Source organism: Acartia tonsa, chromosome 8, assembly GCF_053477335.1.
Source record: "Acartia tonsa isolate MP-2025a chromosome 8, ASM5347733v1, whole genome shotgun sequence".
Taxonomy (NCBI): Eukaryota; Metazoa; Arthropoda; class Copepoda; order Calanoida; family Acartiidae; genus Acartia; species Acartia tonsa.
In genome coordinates, this window is record NC_137267.1 from 6,817,374 (window position 1) to 6,833,888 (window position 16,515).

Genomic DNA, 16,515 nt, shown 5'->3' on the forward strand with positions numbered 1-16,515 from the left:
TCATAAAATGTGAGAAACAGCTTTTTTCATATATATCCTATTATGTAAAGTAATAAGCTTTTTTTGTCTGTAACGAAGGATCTCACTAACCGCTGAACTGATTTAGTTCTCCTTTTCAAGAAATCTTTAAATATGTCCCAGGATGGTTTTAGACTATTTAATTACCGGATTTATGTCTTTGGATGGTTTTATTCCATTTTTTGCCATTTCCTTGCTCTTGAAATACAGAGCCCCTAGATGCTAGGGGCACAGCCGCTAGTGGTGAAAAAAGTAACACTGAGGAAAATTTTATTGTCTTAAGTATGTTCTAAACTTATAGATAAACAACTTTCATTAAAAGATTTTTTTCTAAATCTGTCATTTAAAGCATGAAATTAATTTTGCAAGTTATTATTGCAAATAACTTGCAAATATGATTTCTGCAGATTTTCTAATTTACATAGGCGTTTTCTATATATATTCCTCTTTCCAAAAATACCTCTCTTGTCAAGATTGGATAAAAAAATCTTTGTGGTCGAGATTTCATAACTGTGAATAGTAAGTAGTAAGCTGCCAAGTCCTTTTCATTTTTAATTATACTAAATATTATGGGAGAAATAATAGTTTTTAAAAAATTATACGTATTACATCCCCTTAATTGTCTGACAAAGCAACCGCAATTGCTGGCCATAAGGTTAGAAAAGCTTTGCTCAAATTTGATTTTGACTATGTAGGTATCAAACCAAAATCTTTCTGTATGCATAAATTTATTTTTGTCATAAAAATAATAAACATCAATGAAATACAATGTAATTTTGAATAAATATGTCATGATTTATAAAAATCCATGAACTAAATCAACCAAATAGTACCTTAATAAAAGGCATACATTAAGTCTACTACACAGATTTCAGATTTCAGTTTTACATTCATTATTTTCTTGAAGTTGGATCTATAGGTTTTAATGCACAAACATTTTCTTCACAACTAAAATAAAACAATGGATTTATTATTATTTGGATCTTATACCAGATTATAATGTACTATAATTAAGTGAAACTAGCAGCTGGCCAGAATAACGGATCCTGCCCCCATCTATCCCCCTTAACCTAATCCCACCCCTCCTTTTTGATGAACAAACTGACCAAGCAATGTCTATTAATTGGTATATTTTTTGCCATTTTGTTTTAATTTTTGAGTTTTGCAAATTTTATAAGCAAGTTTTTGTTGGCTCTGCAGTTTGTCAGTTACTTCACTTGAAGACGTGAGAAAATAACTACAAAATGTTTAAGGAGAGGGGGGGGGGTGAATTTTATACCTAATCTAACCAAAAAATAATAGATTATTTTCCATTTAAATGTAGTTCCTATTGGACTAGGCTTATGTAACAAGTTTCAAGATTATAGCTCAATATTTAGTCCATTTTGCTCACACTTTACGTATTTTCGGGCAGTTGGCGCCCCCCCCCCCCCTAATGTTAATTTGTTTTAAGCCTAATACATGTCTTGTCCACGAATAAAATAATAGCGGCTACACTTGAGGTGATGGGTTGGAGATTTCGAACCCCCACCCTCAATTCTTTTTGTTTCAAAAAGTAAATAAAAATGGGGGGGAGAAGGATCTTTTACTAGGAGGGTGGAGATAACCTCTCCCAAAACCTTTCCTATAGACCTCTAAGAAGCTTCATTGAAAAGGAGAACCATATCGGTTAAGCAAGATCCTTAGCTACAGACAAAAAAGCTTACTACTTTACATGAAAAAAGTTGAAAAGAAGAAAAGAAAATAGCTTAAAACCACCACAGGACCATACACTGTAGAATCCAATCGGTTGAGTGGTTGCTGAGATCTTAAGCTTCAGACGGATGGAGGGATGGACAGTTTTATAGATGATACTTGACCCAAAATAACTCTTACTTGCAAGTGTATCCTTCATATTTGTCGACACATTGGAAGCCACCAGAAAAGCAGTCACTAGTAGTCACACACTCATAAGGTTCACAGGTGTCATCTAGCAATGGTTATATTATTCATTGGATGTTGTATCAGATTTTCATTTACTCTAATAAAGTGATGCTCGCAGCTGGTTAAAATAACGATAACAAGGATGACAACATCCAAAAAGAGCGGAAATCTGGAATCACACGGCCGTTAAAACATACGAACATGAACACTTAATAAACACAATCTAAAATTGTTGCAAAATTGCGTAAGTAAATTGTTCTCTGACAAAGCCTAAAAATTCATGTGTGACGTCATAAAAATCCGTCTCTTTTTGGGTTGTTTCCTTTCCCACTTCTCCTCTCATCCTTCCTTTTTAGACGTATTTTTATGACGTCACACATGACATTTTAGGTTTTCTCGGTTCTCTCTAAGGACATAATTACATTTTTAGTATTTGAAAATTGATATGACAACCCTAAGATGCATGAATTAACAAAAAGGGTGAACGTACGGACGGACGAACAGACCCTAATCATAAAAAAGCTTCGCTTTTTAATAATAACTTACAATAAGAACATCTACAGTTAATATCTTTACACTTGTCTAACTTCTTACAATCTGATGGCTCGTGGCACTCCCAGTTTTCCTTAATTAAAATATTGGAGTAAAACACTAGAGGGAGAAAGGGTTAAATAACTGTATCTCCCCATCACAACCGTCTTGTGCAACCTTCCTATTAGGTCATTGAAAATCAACCAATGGTGTCACTTATATTAACACAGCCAAGTATCAGAAAATAATTTAGAAGCAGACAAAAGAGGTCTTTAAAAGATGAAGGGAGGTAGTTGTCTGTATATACATCTATACTATAGATCTGTTATTAAAATAAACATAAAGTGATCAACAGTTTATTTAAACATGTTATTTTTATTTGATAAGTCCAATACACGGTGGTTCATTGCTTAATTTTAACAAATCTTAAGTTGGTTATAGATAAACAAGGATGACAACATCCATAAAAGCGAAGCTCTGAAACGGTATGACAGACGAACATTAATATACTCATATTGAGTGTCAGGACTGAATTTTAAAAATGAAAATATAAAAGTTTTGACAAAATAAAACGTATATTTGTTGCAAAACTTCTTAAATAAAGAACTCTATTTAAGGACATACTGACATTTTTAGGACTTGATTATAGAGATGCTTCGCTTATAATAATGTACCTTATTGTAATAGGAATCAGTACTCCAAAAATCAGATCAATCGGATGATGATCATAAAAATTGTTGTTAAAAAAGTTAAAAATCAACATGTTTAAAATAGACGTATGGATATTCTGGTAACGAGTAAAGAGTTGCTACGCTTTATAAATCGTACCTACCTATTGTGGGAATCATCATGCATAGTTTGTAATCGATAGGATAATTCTAACTTGCCTAAATTAAAGAAAAAAGCTATCCATTACGTACGGACGGACGTACTGACCAACCCTAATTATAGAAAAGCTTCGCTTTTAAAAAGACATGGTAATTGGATGGGTAAAAAATCTATAGATTGTTGAAGCATTAGGATGTATGTCTAATGATAATTTAATATTAAACATCTTTATAAAAACAAGGATGACAGCATCCATAAGTAACAAATCACAAAATATAATGGATGGGGATAGACAATCTGATTTAAAGAGCAGGATGATAAAATCAGCGATTTGGCGAAATCTTAAGCGGCAGACAGACTGAGACACATAAAAAGACAGACATCCTGTAACTTTTGATTAGGAAACCAAACTAATAAAAATATCTTTTACCTCAACACAGAAACCATTTCTACAGAAGCATTTTTCAGGATTATTCCTAAATGATAAGAAATATTTTAATTACAGAAGCAAAGCTTTTTGAAAAAAATGAATTAAACATTAAAAAAATAAAGAAAAGTGAAAAAAAATAAGCACGTTTTAAATGAAAGTTCAAACTTTCTGGTAACGATTAAAGAGTTGTTGTTGTTGCTTTCAAAGCGTACCTAATTGTTTATATACATAGGAATCATCATGCGAAGTTTATTAGATTAACGAAAAGAGCGAACTGTCACAGACAGACAGACGGACGGACTGACCCTAATTATAGAAAAGTTTAGCTTTTAAAAAGACGAAAAATAAAGTTAAACTACTTTATATTCTAAACCAAGAGTATTGTTAATGATATTTTAAGAGAAAGCTTATAGGTTATAGTTTCCAAAGTGATACTAAACCTGCAAGAGCAATCAGTGTATTTATCACATTCAGTGCCTCTGAAGAAAGGATTTCCATCTGGTATACACTCACCCTGCTTACACACACAAGAGGCGTCCTAATCATATAAATTTGTTTATTATAATCTAGGAGATTTGTCTTAAAAAAGGGTGGTCAAGGGCAGACAAAATAGCCTTAAACCATCCCAAGACTTAAATGTAAAAAATTAAAAAGCCTAGGTATACCATCCTAGAACATATGTAAATCTTCCCTAAAATGGAGAACTCAATCGGTTCATTAGTTAGGTATTGAAATCATAAGCTACAAAGAAAAAAAAACTTACTACTTTATATTATAGAACTAGTGGCTTCGCCCCTAGCCTATAGGGGCTTCGCCCTATGAGGTTGGAAAGTCAACCCTCCAAAAAGAATTTTTTTAGAGTTATATTTTTTTTTAAATAGTTATTCTTTGCCAAATTATTCTTTGGTAAAATTAAACCCAAGTTGTGCGACGTATGCACAAAAATTTCAATTCGTACAAATTAAACCCAGGTTGTTCGCCGTATACACAATAATTGAGAACTTATTTTTACTTAATACCTATATGTGCGACAACCTTTTTTTTTTGGGGGGGGGGTTCATGGGGGCTTCGCCTAACCCAATTACTGGTTTTTGTTTACAAAAATAAAATAAAAATTAAAAATTTGGAAATGGGGATTTTTTATTTTTTTGGGGGTTGGGGTGTCCCACCCCCCAAGAAAATAGCCTAAAACCATCGGAGGACCAGTAGGTATATTCCCAGAAGAGAAGAGCCCAATTTGTTCAGCAGTTAATAAGATTTTACAAAAATGTAGATAAATTTTTTTTTGGGGTTGTTTTTTTAGTTTTTGGGGGGGTTGGGGGTGTCCCACCCCTCAGGAAAATAGCTTGAAACCATCACAGGACCAGTAGGTATATTCCCTAAAGAGTAGAGCCAAATCGGTTTAGCAGTTACTGAGACTTTAAGCTTCAGACGGACAGACATCAAGTTGCTTTGTACGTATTATAAATAAGCATAATTATCTCTTTTAATGAGACTACATGTAACAAGATTAGAAATTTCCTTAGGGACAAGCAAAAAAAACTATAGATTAAAATTTTAAGCCTTAGAGGTAAATGGATGTTTTCTTGGATGCATATGAAGCACTTCAAAATAAGGGGGAGGGGGTTCTGGGCTCAACTAAGTGTTTTGGGAGAAACCACAGTATTACCTGAATATCTATGCAGTCACGGACAGTTTTGCAGTCAACAGTAAATTTACAACTGTTATCTAAACAAAATGGATATATTGATCTAGCTTGATAATATGAACATCATTAATTGGTCAGTTCAATCATCCAATAGGAGGGAAGAAGGGGGTGGGTGGTGGTATTATTATGTTAGTCAGCTGCGAGCATCACTTTATGAGAGTACATGAAAGTTAAGAGCAGCTAAGAAAAATAACTGAATCTCCTTATTATATTAGATGGATTGAGTTTATTTTCTGTCTAGTATGAAAGGATATGAATACAATTGATATTGAAAAGGCAAACTATTTGAGTTTTAGCATAATTAGCAACTTACTGGAAATAAAAGTCATGCAATTAAAGGGTTGGTTTACTGTAATAACAAATGTGTACTGCACAAAAAAAACGTCGCATGATATAAAACTTAAGATTACCATTAGATCTGCCAGGTAAAAATTCCACACCACCTTCAAATAGGAGAGGGGGAGGAGGGGGAAAATCTTCTCCACTTCTAACTGGCGGTGCAGGTGGGGCGGGGGGGAAATCACCTCCATTTCTCAATGGAGGAGGGGCAGGAGGGGAGCTTCCCTGATTCCTTAGTGGAGGTGGAGCAGGGGGAAATATGAGACCACTCTTCGGGAGAGGGGAGGGAAATTCGTCTCCATTTGTGAGTGGGGGAGGTTGTGGGGGGAAGTCGACAGCTGCTTGTTCAGGTAGAGTTATATCACAGACATGCTCATTACAACTAAGAAACATGACAATTATTTAAACTTTAACATGAACTAAAATCTAATGGATCTTGAAAAGAAAACGAGGTAGCAGGTTTCGTTGTATTTTTACAGTAGCTTTTGATAAGGTTATGTTAGGTAAATGTTACTGATTGTTCCCAATGGTAAGGAAATTGGTCCCACAGGGTTGGAGCCCCCCACAGGGGCTAAGAATAGGAGAAACACTACTATGAAAATACAACGAAACCTGCTGCTTCGTTTTCTTTCCATGATCCTATCTAGTTAATTGGAAAATGTTGCAACAAAATTATTCTATGGTTTTAAAAACTTACCTGCATTCTAAACCATCATAGGTTGTACAAGAATGTCCACTCTTAATACAATCAGCTGTTTCATAGCAGTCATATGGTTCACACGTGTTAGCTAAAATAGAGTTGAAATCAGCTGTTTCATTTAGTAGGCATATGCTTCACACTAGTTTGCTAAAATAGTTTAAATCGGTTTGTTCTGGGCTGTCATATGGTTCACACGTTTTAGCATTATCTTGAAATCAGCTGTTTCATGGCAGTTATATGGTTAACACCTAATAGCTAAAACAAAGTTAAAATCAGCTGTATTTTGGAAGTCATATGGTTCCCACGTGTTAGCTAAAATAAAGTTGAAATCAGCTGTTTTATATAGTAGGCATATGCTTCACACTAGTTGGCTAAAACAGATTAAATCCGTTGTTCTTGGCAGTCATAGGTATGGTTCACACGTTTTAGCAAAAACTTGAAATCAGCTGTATTTTGGAAGTCATATGGTTCCCACGTGTTAGCTAAAATAAAGTTGAAATCAGCTGTTTTATATAGTAGGCATATGCTTCACACTAGTTGGCTAAAACAGTTTAAATCCGTTGTTCTTGGCAGTCATAGGTATGGTTCACACGTATGGCAGATATATGGTTAACACCTTACGGCTAAAAAAAGTTAAAATCAGCTGTTTCACGGCAGTAATATGGTTCACAAATATGGTTCTAAAAAAATAAATCAGCTGTTTCATATGGATCACATCTGATAGCTAAAACATAGTTTAAATCAGCTGTATTTTTGAAGTCATATGGTTCCCACGTGTTAGCTAAAATAAAGTTTAAATCAGCTGTTTCATATGTTAGTCATATGGTTGACACAAGTTAGCTAAAACATAGTTAAAATCAGCTGTTTCATATGTTAGTCATATGGTTGACACAAGTTAGCTAAAAAATAGTTAAAATCAGCTGTTTCATATGTTAGTCATATGGTTGACACAAGTTAGCTAAAACATAGTTAAAATCAGCTGTTTCATATGTTAGTCATATGGTTGACACAAGTTAGCTAAAAAATAGTTAAAATCAGCTGTTTCATATGTTAGTCATATGGTTGACACAAGTTAGCTAAAAAATAGTTAAAATCAGCTGTTTCATATGTTAATCATATGGTTGACACAAGTTAGCTAAAAAATAGTTAAAATCAGCTGTTTCATATGTTAGTCATATGTTTGACACAAGTTAGCTAAAAAATAGTTAAAATCAGCTGTTTCATATGTTAGTCATATGGTTGACACAAGTTAGCTAAAAAATAGTTAAAATCAGCTGTTTCATATGTTAGTCATATGGTACACATGTATCATGTGATATTCTTACCTGAAGAACATCTACAATCCTTTCCACGACATTTGTTTATCCTCTTACAATCTGACTCTGTATGGCATTCCCATCTTTCCTGTAATTAAATACATTTTTATATTATATTTGGGCCTTAGTAAAGCTGCTTCTCTAAAATTCTTAAGATAAGTATCCTTATAATAAAGTAACAGGATGTGTGTATGTTTGTCTGTCTGTACCGAAGGATCTCGCTAACCGCTGAATTGATCGGGTTCTCCTTAACAGGGAAGCTTCCCAGGAAGGTTTATAACTATTTTGGGGGAGGGTACCACCACCCTCCCCATAGAAATCGACAAAAATAAAAAAATCAATAAAAAAACCTAACTGTTAGTGGAATCATCATGAAAAGTTTTAAATCGATTGGACAATTTTAACATGTCTTAATAAACTTAAAGAGATAACCGGTACAGACTGATCTTGATTATAGAAAAAATTCAAATTATAGAAAATATATTGTGTAAAATAGGGGTTACAGACTGACATACAAGCAGAATTAATTATTTATGTAGAGAAACTTCGCTAAATTGAAATATTTTTGACATGTTACCTTTTTACAAGAGCCATTCTTGCAGAAACAGTTTAGAGGAGTATTTCTAAATGAAAAAGATTAAATCATATTATTTTAAGCATATTACTGATTCGAGTATTTGAATCAAGTAGTATTTTTAGAACTCTTTTACTAGCGGCTGAGCCCCTAGAGGCTTCTAGGGGCCCTCTTGAGGTCGTGGGGGGATATGTTTTTAATTATGAATACGAAATGGAAAACCCAACGTATCTTATTTACAATAAAACAAGAAAGACAACATCCATAAAAGCGAAGCTCCAAAATCAAAAGGAAGAACAAACGGACAATAACTTTTGTAGAGTGCTAGAACTTAATATGCAGAACATTAATATTTGATTATAGAGATGTCTTGCTTATAATATTGTAACTTGGTGTCCTAAAAATCATTATTTCAAAAATCAGATAAATAGGATAATTATATCCATAGACGTCCAAGGTTTTTTTTTGGGGGGGGGGGTAAAAGATTTTAAGGGGGGGGTAATTCTTATTTGGGGGGGAGTAAAATTTTTTTTACCCCCCCAAAAATTTTTACCCCGGGGGTAAAATTTGATTGGGAGGGGGGGGGGGGGTAATTACCCCCTCTGAAGTCTGTTGGGGGGGGTAAATTTAGTTTTTTTATATTGGGGGGGGGGGGGGTAAATACCCCCTCCTAAATGGTGGGTAGGGGTAAATTTTAAATGGGGGGGGGATCGCCCCATTACCCCCCCTCTTGGACGTCTATGATTATATCATACAAAAAAATGTTTTCAAAAAGTCTGCATGTTTTAAATGGATTATGGAAGTACGGACTTTCTGGTAACGATGTTAGAGTTGCTGCGCTTTCCATATCTTACCTAATTGTTAAAGAAATCATCATGCTAAGCTTGAAATCGATTGAAAAAATTTAGCATGTCTAGAAAGGAGCAAACCGTTACGGACATACGGACTTACGTACGGACCGAACCATATTAAAGAAAAGCTTCGCTTTTAAAATTACATTTCTTGCTGTCAATAATTCAACCTCTAAAGATTGCACCCCCTACAAGCCCCATCGATTTTTGTATATAGGGGTTAGCAAAACCCTATGCATGCCACTATTTCAAAACATCTTTTTTCTCGTATTCATTCGAATCCGGTGGATAGGAACCGGTTCTCATCCATACGAAAAAACTATGTCTAGCATCGTATTATGAACCGCTTTCTACGAATATAAAAATGTACAATCATAAGATTAAAACCGGTTTTTTAGCCCCGAGATGCCGAAGGCACGGGCTAAAAAAACTGGTTTTAATCTTATAATTGTACATTCTATATATCCGCAGAAAGCCGTTTATAATACGATGCGAGAAATAACTATTATAATTATATTTTAATTCTACGCATTTTATGGACATAACTTGCCTTCAATATGTTCAGAAAATAATGATTTAACACATCGTATAATAGACAGCTTTCCAGCGGATTCAAAAGATTTTTCAGTATGGCTGAAAATCTGATCTAATCCAGCGGATATTAAACGATTTCAAAGCTATACTGGAAAGAAACTGTTTTTTAAATTACGAAATAAGAAATGGAAATCCCAACTTATTAAAATCAAAAGAACTAAGAAAACATGTTTCTTTCACAAAGAAAAAATATAAACAAATATGATTTTTTTAACCATTTTATTTTTTTCATAAAAATGGACAGAGATAAGCCAACTAAAGAAAAAAAATTCCCTCAATACTCCAGCAACTATAAGGTTCTTCTTAAATTGAAATCATTAACTACGATTTTGCACAATTCGAAGAAAAAAAATATCTATGTTTCCTCTAACATATAAAATAAATTTACATCCCTTTTCTTTCCCCCAATTAAATGATCTAAGCTAAGGTTGAAGATATTTTTTCGTTCATTGTCCTTTCACTGCAACCATGGTAAATTAATGGATATAGAATATATACATGGATATAATGACAGGGGAATAATGGTCGACAATTTAGGTTGCTAACATGGTTCTCATTTATTTCGTTCCCCCAGTAGAAGGTAAGGGGATTGGGTAAAGTGAATACAATTATCTTAGCTCGTTACTAGTGTCACTTTATTAGAGAACATGAAAATCTGATGTAACATCCAAATAATAATATATCCATTGGTATATAAATAAGTTTGAAACGGCAAGTTGAATTTGAATTGCCGAATGTGTACACAGTTTCATCGGTGTTTCCTCATCCTATCTCAATATTTACTACACTAAAAAAGCTTCAAACTTCCAAAAAATTAAAATTTTGAATGTGTAATGTATAAATCGTTTATACATTCAAATTTAGTTTTTTTGAAGTTTGAAGTTTTTTAGTAGTAAATATTGAGATAGGATGAGGAATCACCAAGGAAACTGTGTACACATTCGGCCGCTCAAATTCAACTGAGCTTTGAAACGGTACTTTTGGTTGACCAAATATTTGATGAAACTAATTGTTTAAAGAGATGACCAGGGATCTGAAGGGAAAAGACAATGGACGATAAATTGATAGTTACCCACTTATGATGAACAAATTGCCCCCTTGATAAATTAACAATATTGGTGGAAAAGATTAAACACTGCTAGAATATACTAACCACGTAATTAAGTAAAGGTACCTAAAGTTTTTAATGATTGAAAGAACGAAAGGACGCACTTTTAAAACTTTGGGTACTAGTATAAATTACAGTTCAATATCCCTCCCCTCCCTGGGAATATGAGACAAAAGCTACAAGTTTTTACTAGAATCCATATTTGGTTAGCTACCATATACAATACTAGCGGCTTCGCCCCAAGATTCTTAGGGCTTTGCCCCCAGGAGGTAATTTAAAAAAAAAATAAAAAAAGTATTTCTGGTGCTGCAATTTTTTGTGAATTGGTTTCCCCAGAAATTTTTTTTTTAAGGGGGTGAATTTTTATTTTCCCAAGAAAATATCTTTAAACAACCACAGGACCAATAGGTATATACCCTGAAGAGTAGAATCCGATCTGTTCAGTGGTTACCGAGACGGGACGGGACGGACAGACAGACAGACAGACAGACATAAAGCTACTTTGTATCATAGATAGTTAGATAGTTATGTTACTTCAAAATAAAGACAATTATGACAATAAGCAGTCCAGCAACAATGAGTCTATGCCCCTAGAGGCCTCTAGGGGCCCTTGTGGTTGGGGGGGGGGGGGAGAGTGAGGTAAAGTCGACCCCCAACTCAATCTTAAATTGTAGTTTCGGCATTCTTGTGGCGCCGCATTTCTATATATTAAAATAAGTGGTTGAAACGTTTGAACACTCAACGTAATAAATCAACCCAAAAAATTCACCAAAGTCCCCATAAGTTGTTAAGCCTTCGAATAATAAAATGTTACTATAAAACTTTTGGGACTAGTGTAATAAACAGCCCATTGTCTCCCCTCTCTCTCTCTCTCTCTTACCTGCAGTCACACTGTGTATAATCATCACATTCTTGATCTCTAAAGAAAGGATTTCCTTCGATGACGCATTTACCCCGGTTACAAAAACAGGAGGCATCCTAAAAAAAGAAATATTATGTAAAACAAGGATGACAGCATCCATAAGTAGCGAAGCTCAGAAATTATGAATGTATATTATGAATATATTTACAATATACCAGTGTCATCCTATATATTTGATGAAATAGGAAAATTACAAAAACTTCAAAATCACGCAACCTTTCAAGCACGAAAAATGAAAATCTAGGAATCGATCTAGCACCACAATTTATAAACAAATCTTTATGAAACTTGATGGAAATATGTAGAATATGAGCATATTCAATCCATGATAATTTCAGCCGCAAATCCTGAATAGGAATTGAGAAAAGAATAGAAAACCTAAAAATCTAGGAATCGATCTAGCACCCCTATTAATATAAAAATCGTAATAAAACTTAAGGAAAATATGTAAAATGTAAATTTAAGCAATCCCTGAAAATTTCAGCCCATTATCTTAAAAAGGAGTTGAGAAAATCAGAAAAACTTGAAAATGTAGGAATCGATCTAGCACCCCAAATAACAGACGGATGGACAAAACAATATATAGATTAGATGTGCATATGTTATGAGAATCTTCACTAAAATTTTCAGCTTTCTATCTTTTATAGGAGCCGAGAAAATCACGTTTCCCCCACTTTGTCTCAGACGGACAGACGGACAGACGGACGGACATTTCGAATTATAGAGTAGCTTCGCTACTAAAAACGATTAAGACAATAAGTATATAAGTATAGATGTATATAACCCAGACAAATAAGATTCAGTGTTGGGAAGTTTTTCGTCTGCTAGCAAATTGCTTTCTGTTCTTTTATAATGACTAGGCTGATATTCGTCCCCGCCCCATGGACAAAGTTAGAGAAAAAAAGGATGAGCCGCAGTGATTCCTATAATAGACATAGATATAATACACCTAGATGAACCATCTGACCCAAAAATCGTCTAACTTTTAAAAAAATTGTTACAGAACAAGGATGACAACATCCATAAAAGCAAAGCTCTGAAACTGAATAACCATAATACAAATGTATAAGAGTCGAAGCAAAATTGTAAGTAAATTTGTTGAAAAACTGCTTGATCCAGGATAATGTTTCTGGACATACTTACATTTTTAGGACTTGATTAGAGAGTTGCTTTACTTATAATATTGTACTTTGTTGTCCCAGGAATCAGTATACCAAAAATCAGAACATTCGGATAATTAGATCACATACAAATTTGTTGTTAAAAAAGTCAAAAATCAACATGTTTAAAATGGACGTACGGACATTCCGGTAATGATAATAGAGTTGCTACGCTTTCTAAATCGTACCTAACTACTACAGGAATCACCATGCAAAGTTTGAAATCGATGGGACAATTCTAACATGCTTAAATTACCGAAAAAAGCTATCCGTCTAGGACGGACTGACCGACCCTAATTATAGAAAAGCTTCGCTTTTAAAAAGTGCCGCCATTTATTTGAATTAAAACATTCACCTGTATACTGTCACACTTTGGTAACCTTTTACAATCAGCTGAATATGTACATTCTGTTCTTCTGTTGCTTTGACCGAGCACTAAGTATATTGGTGTTCATACGGTGAAACCACGCATTTGTGTTATTCAATAAAATGGATTTTCATGAAATTAGAATATTTTTATTCTTCAATATAAAAAGTAGAATAAACATAAAATTTTAAATGTTAAATTTAATACTTTTATGTTACAAACAAAAAAGCTTTAGTAAAAATATAAGAAGAATTTATATTGTTTATATGTAATGGATGTAGAATATACATGGATATCAAGAAAGGAGAAAAAATTGTCGTCAATTTGGGTTGCAATTTCACCTCGCATTTATTGGTCGGTCGGTTTATCCAGTAGTACAGGAGGGGATGGGGTAATGGAAGATGAGAATGTTATTTTAGCCCGCTACAAAGTTCATCTTATTATAGAACATAAAAATCTGTTGTAAGATCCAAGTAATAATAAATCAATGTTCGATATACTCTTGATTTTGTGTCTAAACTTAATTATATCCTAAAGGCAATTTTCAGTCTTAACTATGTATGTATACTGTATTTTGCACATTTTTATTGCCAAGGCATTTATTCAAATCTTAATATTATTATCAAAAGCTTACATATAAGAAATAGGTATTTCTTTTAATGCACATATGTATAACCCAAGGAGAGGGGGGGGGGCCGTAGATATACCACACTTTTCTGGGATCTTGCTGAGTCAAGTATCAACTGTTGGGAATATCAAAGGATGACTCCATGCAAAATTTGAGCCGGATCCGGCCAAAACCGGCCGTGAATTTTATGAAAAACCGGTTTTTTCCGGTTTTTATGGGGTATCTGTAAATCGATTCAGCTGGAGCAAAACCGGTTGGAGGTACAAAAAATTTTACTTCACATGAAATTTAGCCAATGCAATTGCCTACAAAAATGTACTTTATCATCAACTTGATTGGACAACTCTTTCTCCTCCTAAATGTCCATTAAAACCTCGGAAACGGCAAACATCGCCAAAAATCACGCCTTTGGCGGCGAATAACGGCTAAACGGTCAGCCGGAGGCGAATGAAACATAAATAAAGAAATGTCCGCCTCAAAAAGTTGTTCAACATCAAAGAGATGCTTGAAGTCTCTAAAACGACTCCTTCCCCTCCTTTAAGGGGAAAAACTGAAAAAACGTGATTTTCAAAAGTATGCCCACTTCGTGGGTGTGGGGGGCACTGAACCCGTCACCCCAGGGTCACCAAATATAAAGTCTAGGCGGCCCACAATGCTGAATTTTCACCAAGTGAAAGTCTTGTGTCAATATCTCTTATGAGAAAAAAGTTATTAATTAATTAAAATTTCAAATTGTGATTTTTTGATGGATTTCTTTGATGAAATGACAGGCTGGTCAATTTTTAGGCCATTTTTTGCGGTTTTTTGGCCGTCACGCCCAAACGGTTTGAGATAATCTCACGGGACTTTTTGCCCGACCTAAGTCTGGTTATTGGTGAGGTCTAAGAAAAAAAAATCCCGGATTGGATGAAGCACACCATCGCTGTGCGCCGTCAAAAATCGCTGGTTGGCTCATTTTGCCCCCTCAAACCCTCACCTCGTGCCATTTTTCTGTGTAAAGATTATAATTATAATCTTTTGCATAAGTCTGATTTTTTTTCCTAGACCTCACAAATAACCAGACTTAGGTCGGTCAAAAGGTCCCGTGAGATTATATCAAACCATTTGGACGTGACAGCCCAAAAACCGCAAAAAATGGCCTAAAAATTGACCAGCCTGTCATTTCATCAAAGAAATCCATCAAAAAATCACAATTTGAAATTTTAATTAATTAATAACTTTTTTCTCATAAGAGATATTGACACAAGACTTTCACTAGGTGAAAATTCAGCATTGTGGGCCGCCTAGACTTTATATTTGGTGACCCTGGGGTGACGGGTTCAGTGCCCCCCACACCCACGAAGTGGGCATACTTTTGAAAATCACGTTTTTTCAGTTTTTCCCCTTAAAGGAGGGGAAGGAGTCGTTTTAGAGACTTCAAGCATCTCTTTGATGTTGAACAACTTTTTGAGGCGGACATTTCTTTATTTATGTTTCATTCGCCTCCGGCTGACCGTTTAGCCGTTATTCGCCGCCGAAGGCGTGATTTTTGGCGATTTTTGCCGTTTCCGAGGTTTTAATGGACATTTAGGAGGGGAAAGAGTTGTCCAATCAAGTTGATGATGAAGTACATTTTTGTAGGCAATTGCATTGGCTAAATTTCATGTGAAGTAAAATTTTTTGTACCTCCAACCGGTTTGCTCCAGCTGAATCGATTTACAGATACCCCATAAAAACCGGAAAAAACCGGTATTTCATAAAATTCACGGCCGGTTTTGGCCGGATCCGGCTCAAATTTTGCATGGAGTCATCCTTTGATATTCCCAACAGTTGATACTTGACTCAGCAAGATCCCAGAAAAGTGTGGTATATCTAGGGGGGGGCACTAGACTGTTTATTATACCAGTCCCTAAAGTTTTGTAATAACGTTTTCTTGTTCGTTATCTCAAAAACGTTAGAGGAGTTTTATTGAATTTTTATTGGTTGTTTCATTTAGATGAGCGTCAAAAAGTTTCAACCACTGATGGTAATCTTTATAAGGTGTAATTTTGTTTCATTATCATTGGGTATTTAGTATGTACATCAATTTATCGACCATTGTCTCATACCTGCATATAGTGTCACTAAAAATTAGAAATTGCACTTTGAAAACTCTAAATAACTATCACTAGAAAAAAATATCTGTTTGATAATAAAATCTGTTGACATGTGTGAACACCCCTGCAACGGTGCAAGTTGAAACCAGTATTATCTTATGCAACAACATTGTCTGTTCACTCAGCAACTGCTCATTTCTTACTGAGACCAAACAGAAATACTTTCAAACATTTATATAGGGATAATAGAGATAGTCTAGAGGCACACTCTCTAAATAAGCCATTGGGAAAACAGTGACGGAACATTAGAGTAAAACACTAGAGGGAGAAAGGGTTAAATAACTGAATCTCCACATCGCAACCACCTTAATGTTCAACCTTTCTATTGGGTCGTTGAAAATAAACCAATGGTGTCGCCCATATTAACACAGCCAAGTAGCAAA

At 34.6% G+C, this 16,515-nt stretch overlaps 1 protein-coding gene across 1 annotated transcript; it reads right to left on the reverse strand.

The window, feature by feature from the left end:
- Window positions 1-727: 727 nt before the first annotated feature.
- Window positions 728-16,293, reverse strand: LOC145325887 (uncharacterized). The gene is made up of 13 exons (XM_080168868.1): window positions 16,197-16,293; window positions 13,358-13,437; window positions 11,801-11,898; window positions 8,371-8,416; window positions 7,803-7,881; window positions 6,475-6,565; window positions 5,849-6,159; window positions 5,400-5,458; window positions 4,171-4,268; window positions 3,731-3,776; window positions 2,488-2,566; window positions 1,894-1,987; window positions 728-966 (listed from the first exon to the last, which is right to left on the reverse strand). The coding sequence occupies exons 1-13, from the start codon at window positions 16,240-16,242 to the stop codon at window positions 912-914; spliced, it is 1,182 nt and encodes a 393-aa protein (XP_080024994.1). The 5' UTR covers window positions 16,243-16,293; the 3' UTR covers window positions 728-911.
- Window positions 16,294-16,515: the final 222 nt, after the last annotated feature.

Excerpts from the sequence above, each read along its gene's own strand:
- LOC145325887 (XM_080168868.1), bottom strand. The coding sequence starts at position 16,242 with ATGTTGTTGCATAAGATAATACTGGTTTCAACTTGCACCGTTGCAG. Across the intron at positions 3,777-4,170 it reads TACACTGATTGCTCTTGCAG|GAATAATCCTGAAAAATGCT; the intron begins GTTTAGTATCAC and ends CTTATCATTTAG. Across the intron at positions 1,988-2,487 it reads TAACTGTAGATGTTCTTATT|ATGACACCTGTGAACCTTAT; the intron begins GTAAGTTATTAT and ends AACCATTGCTAG.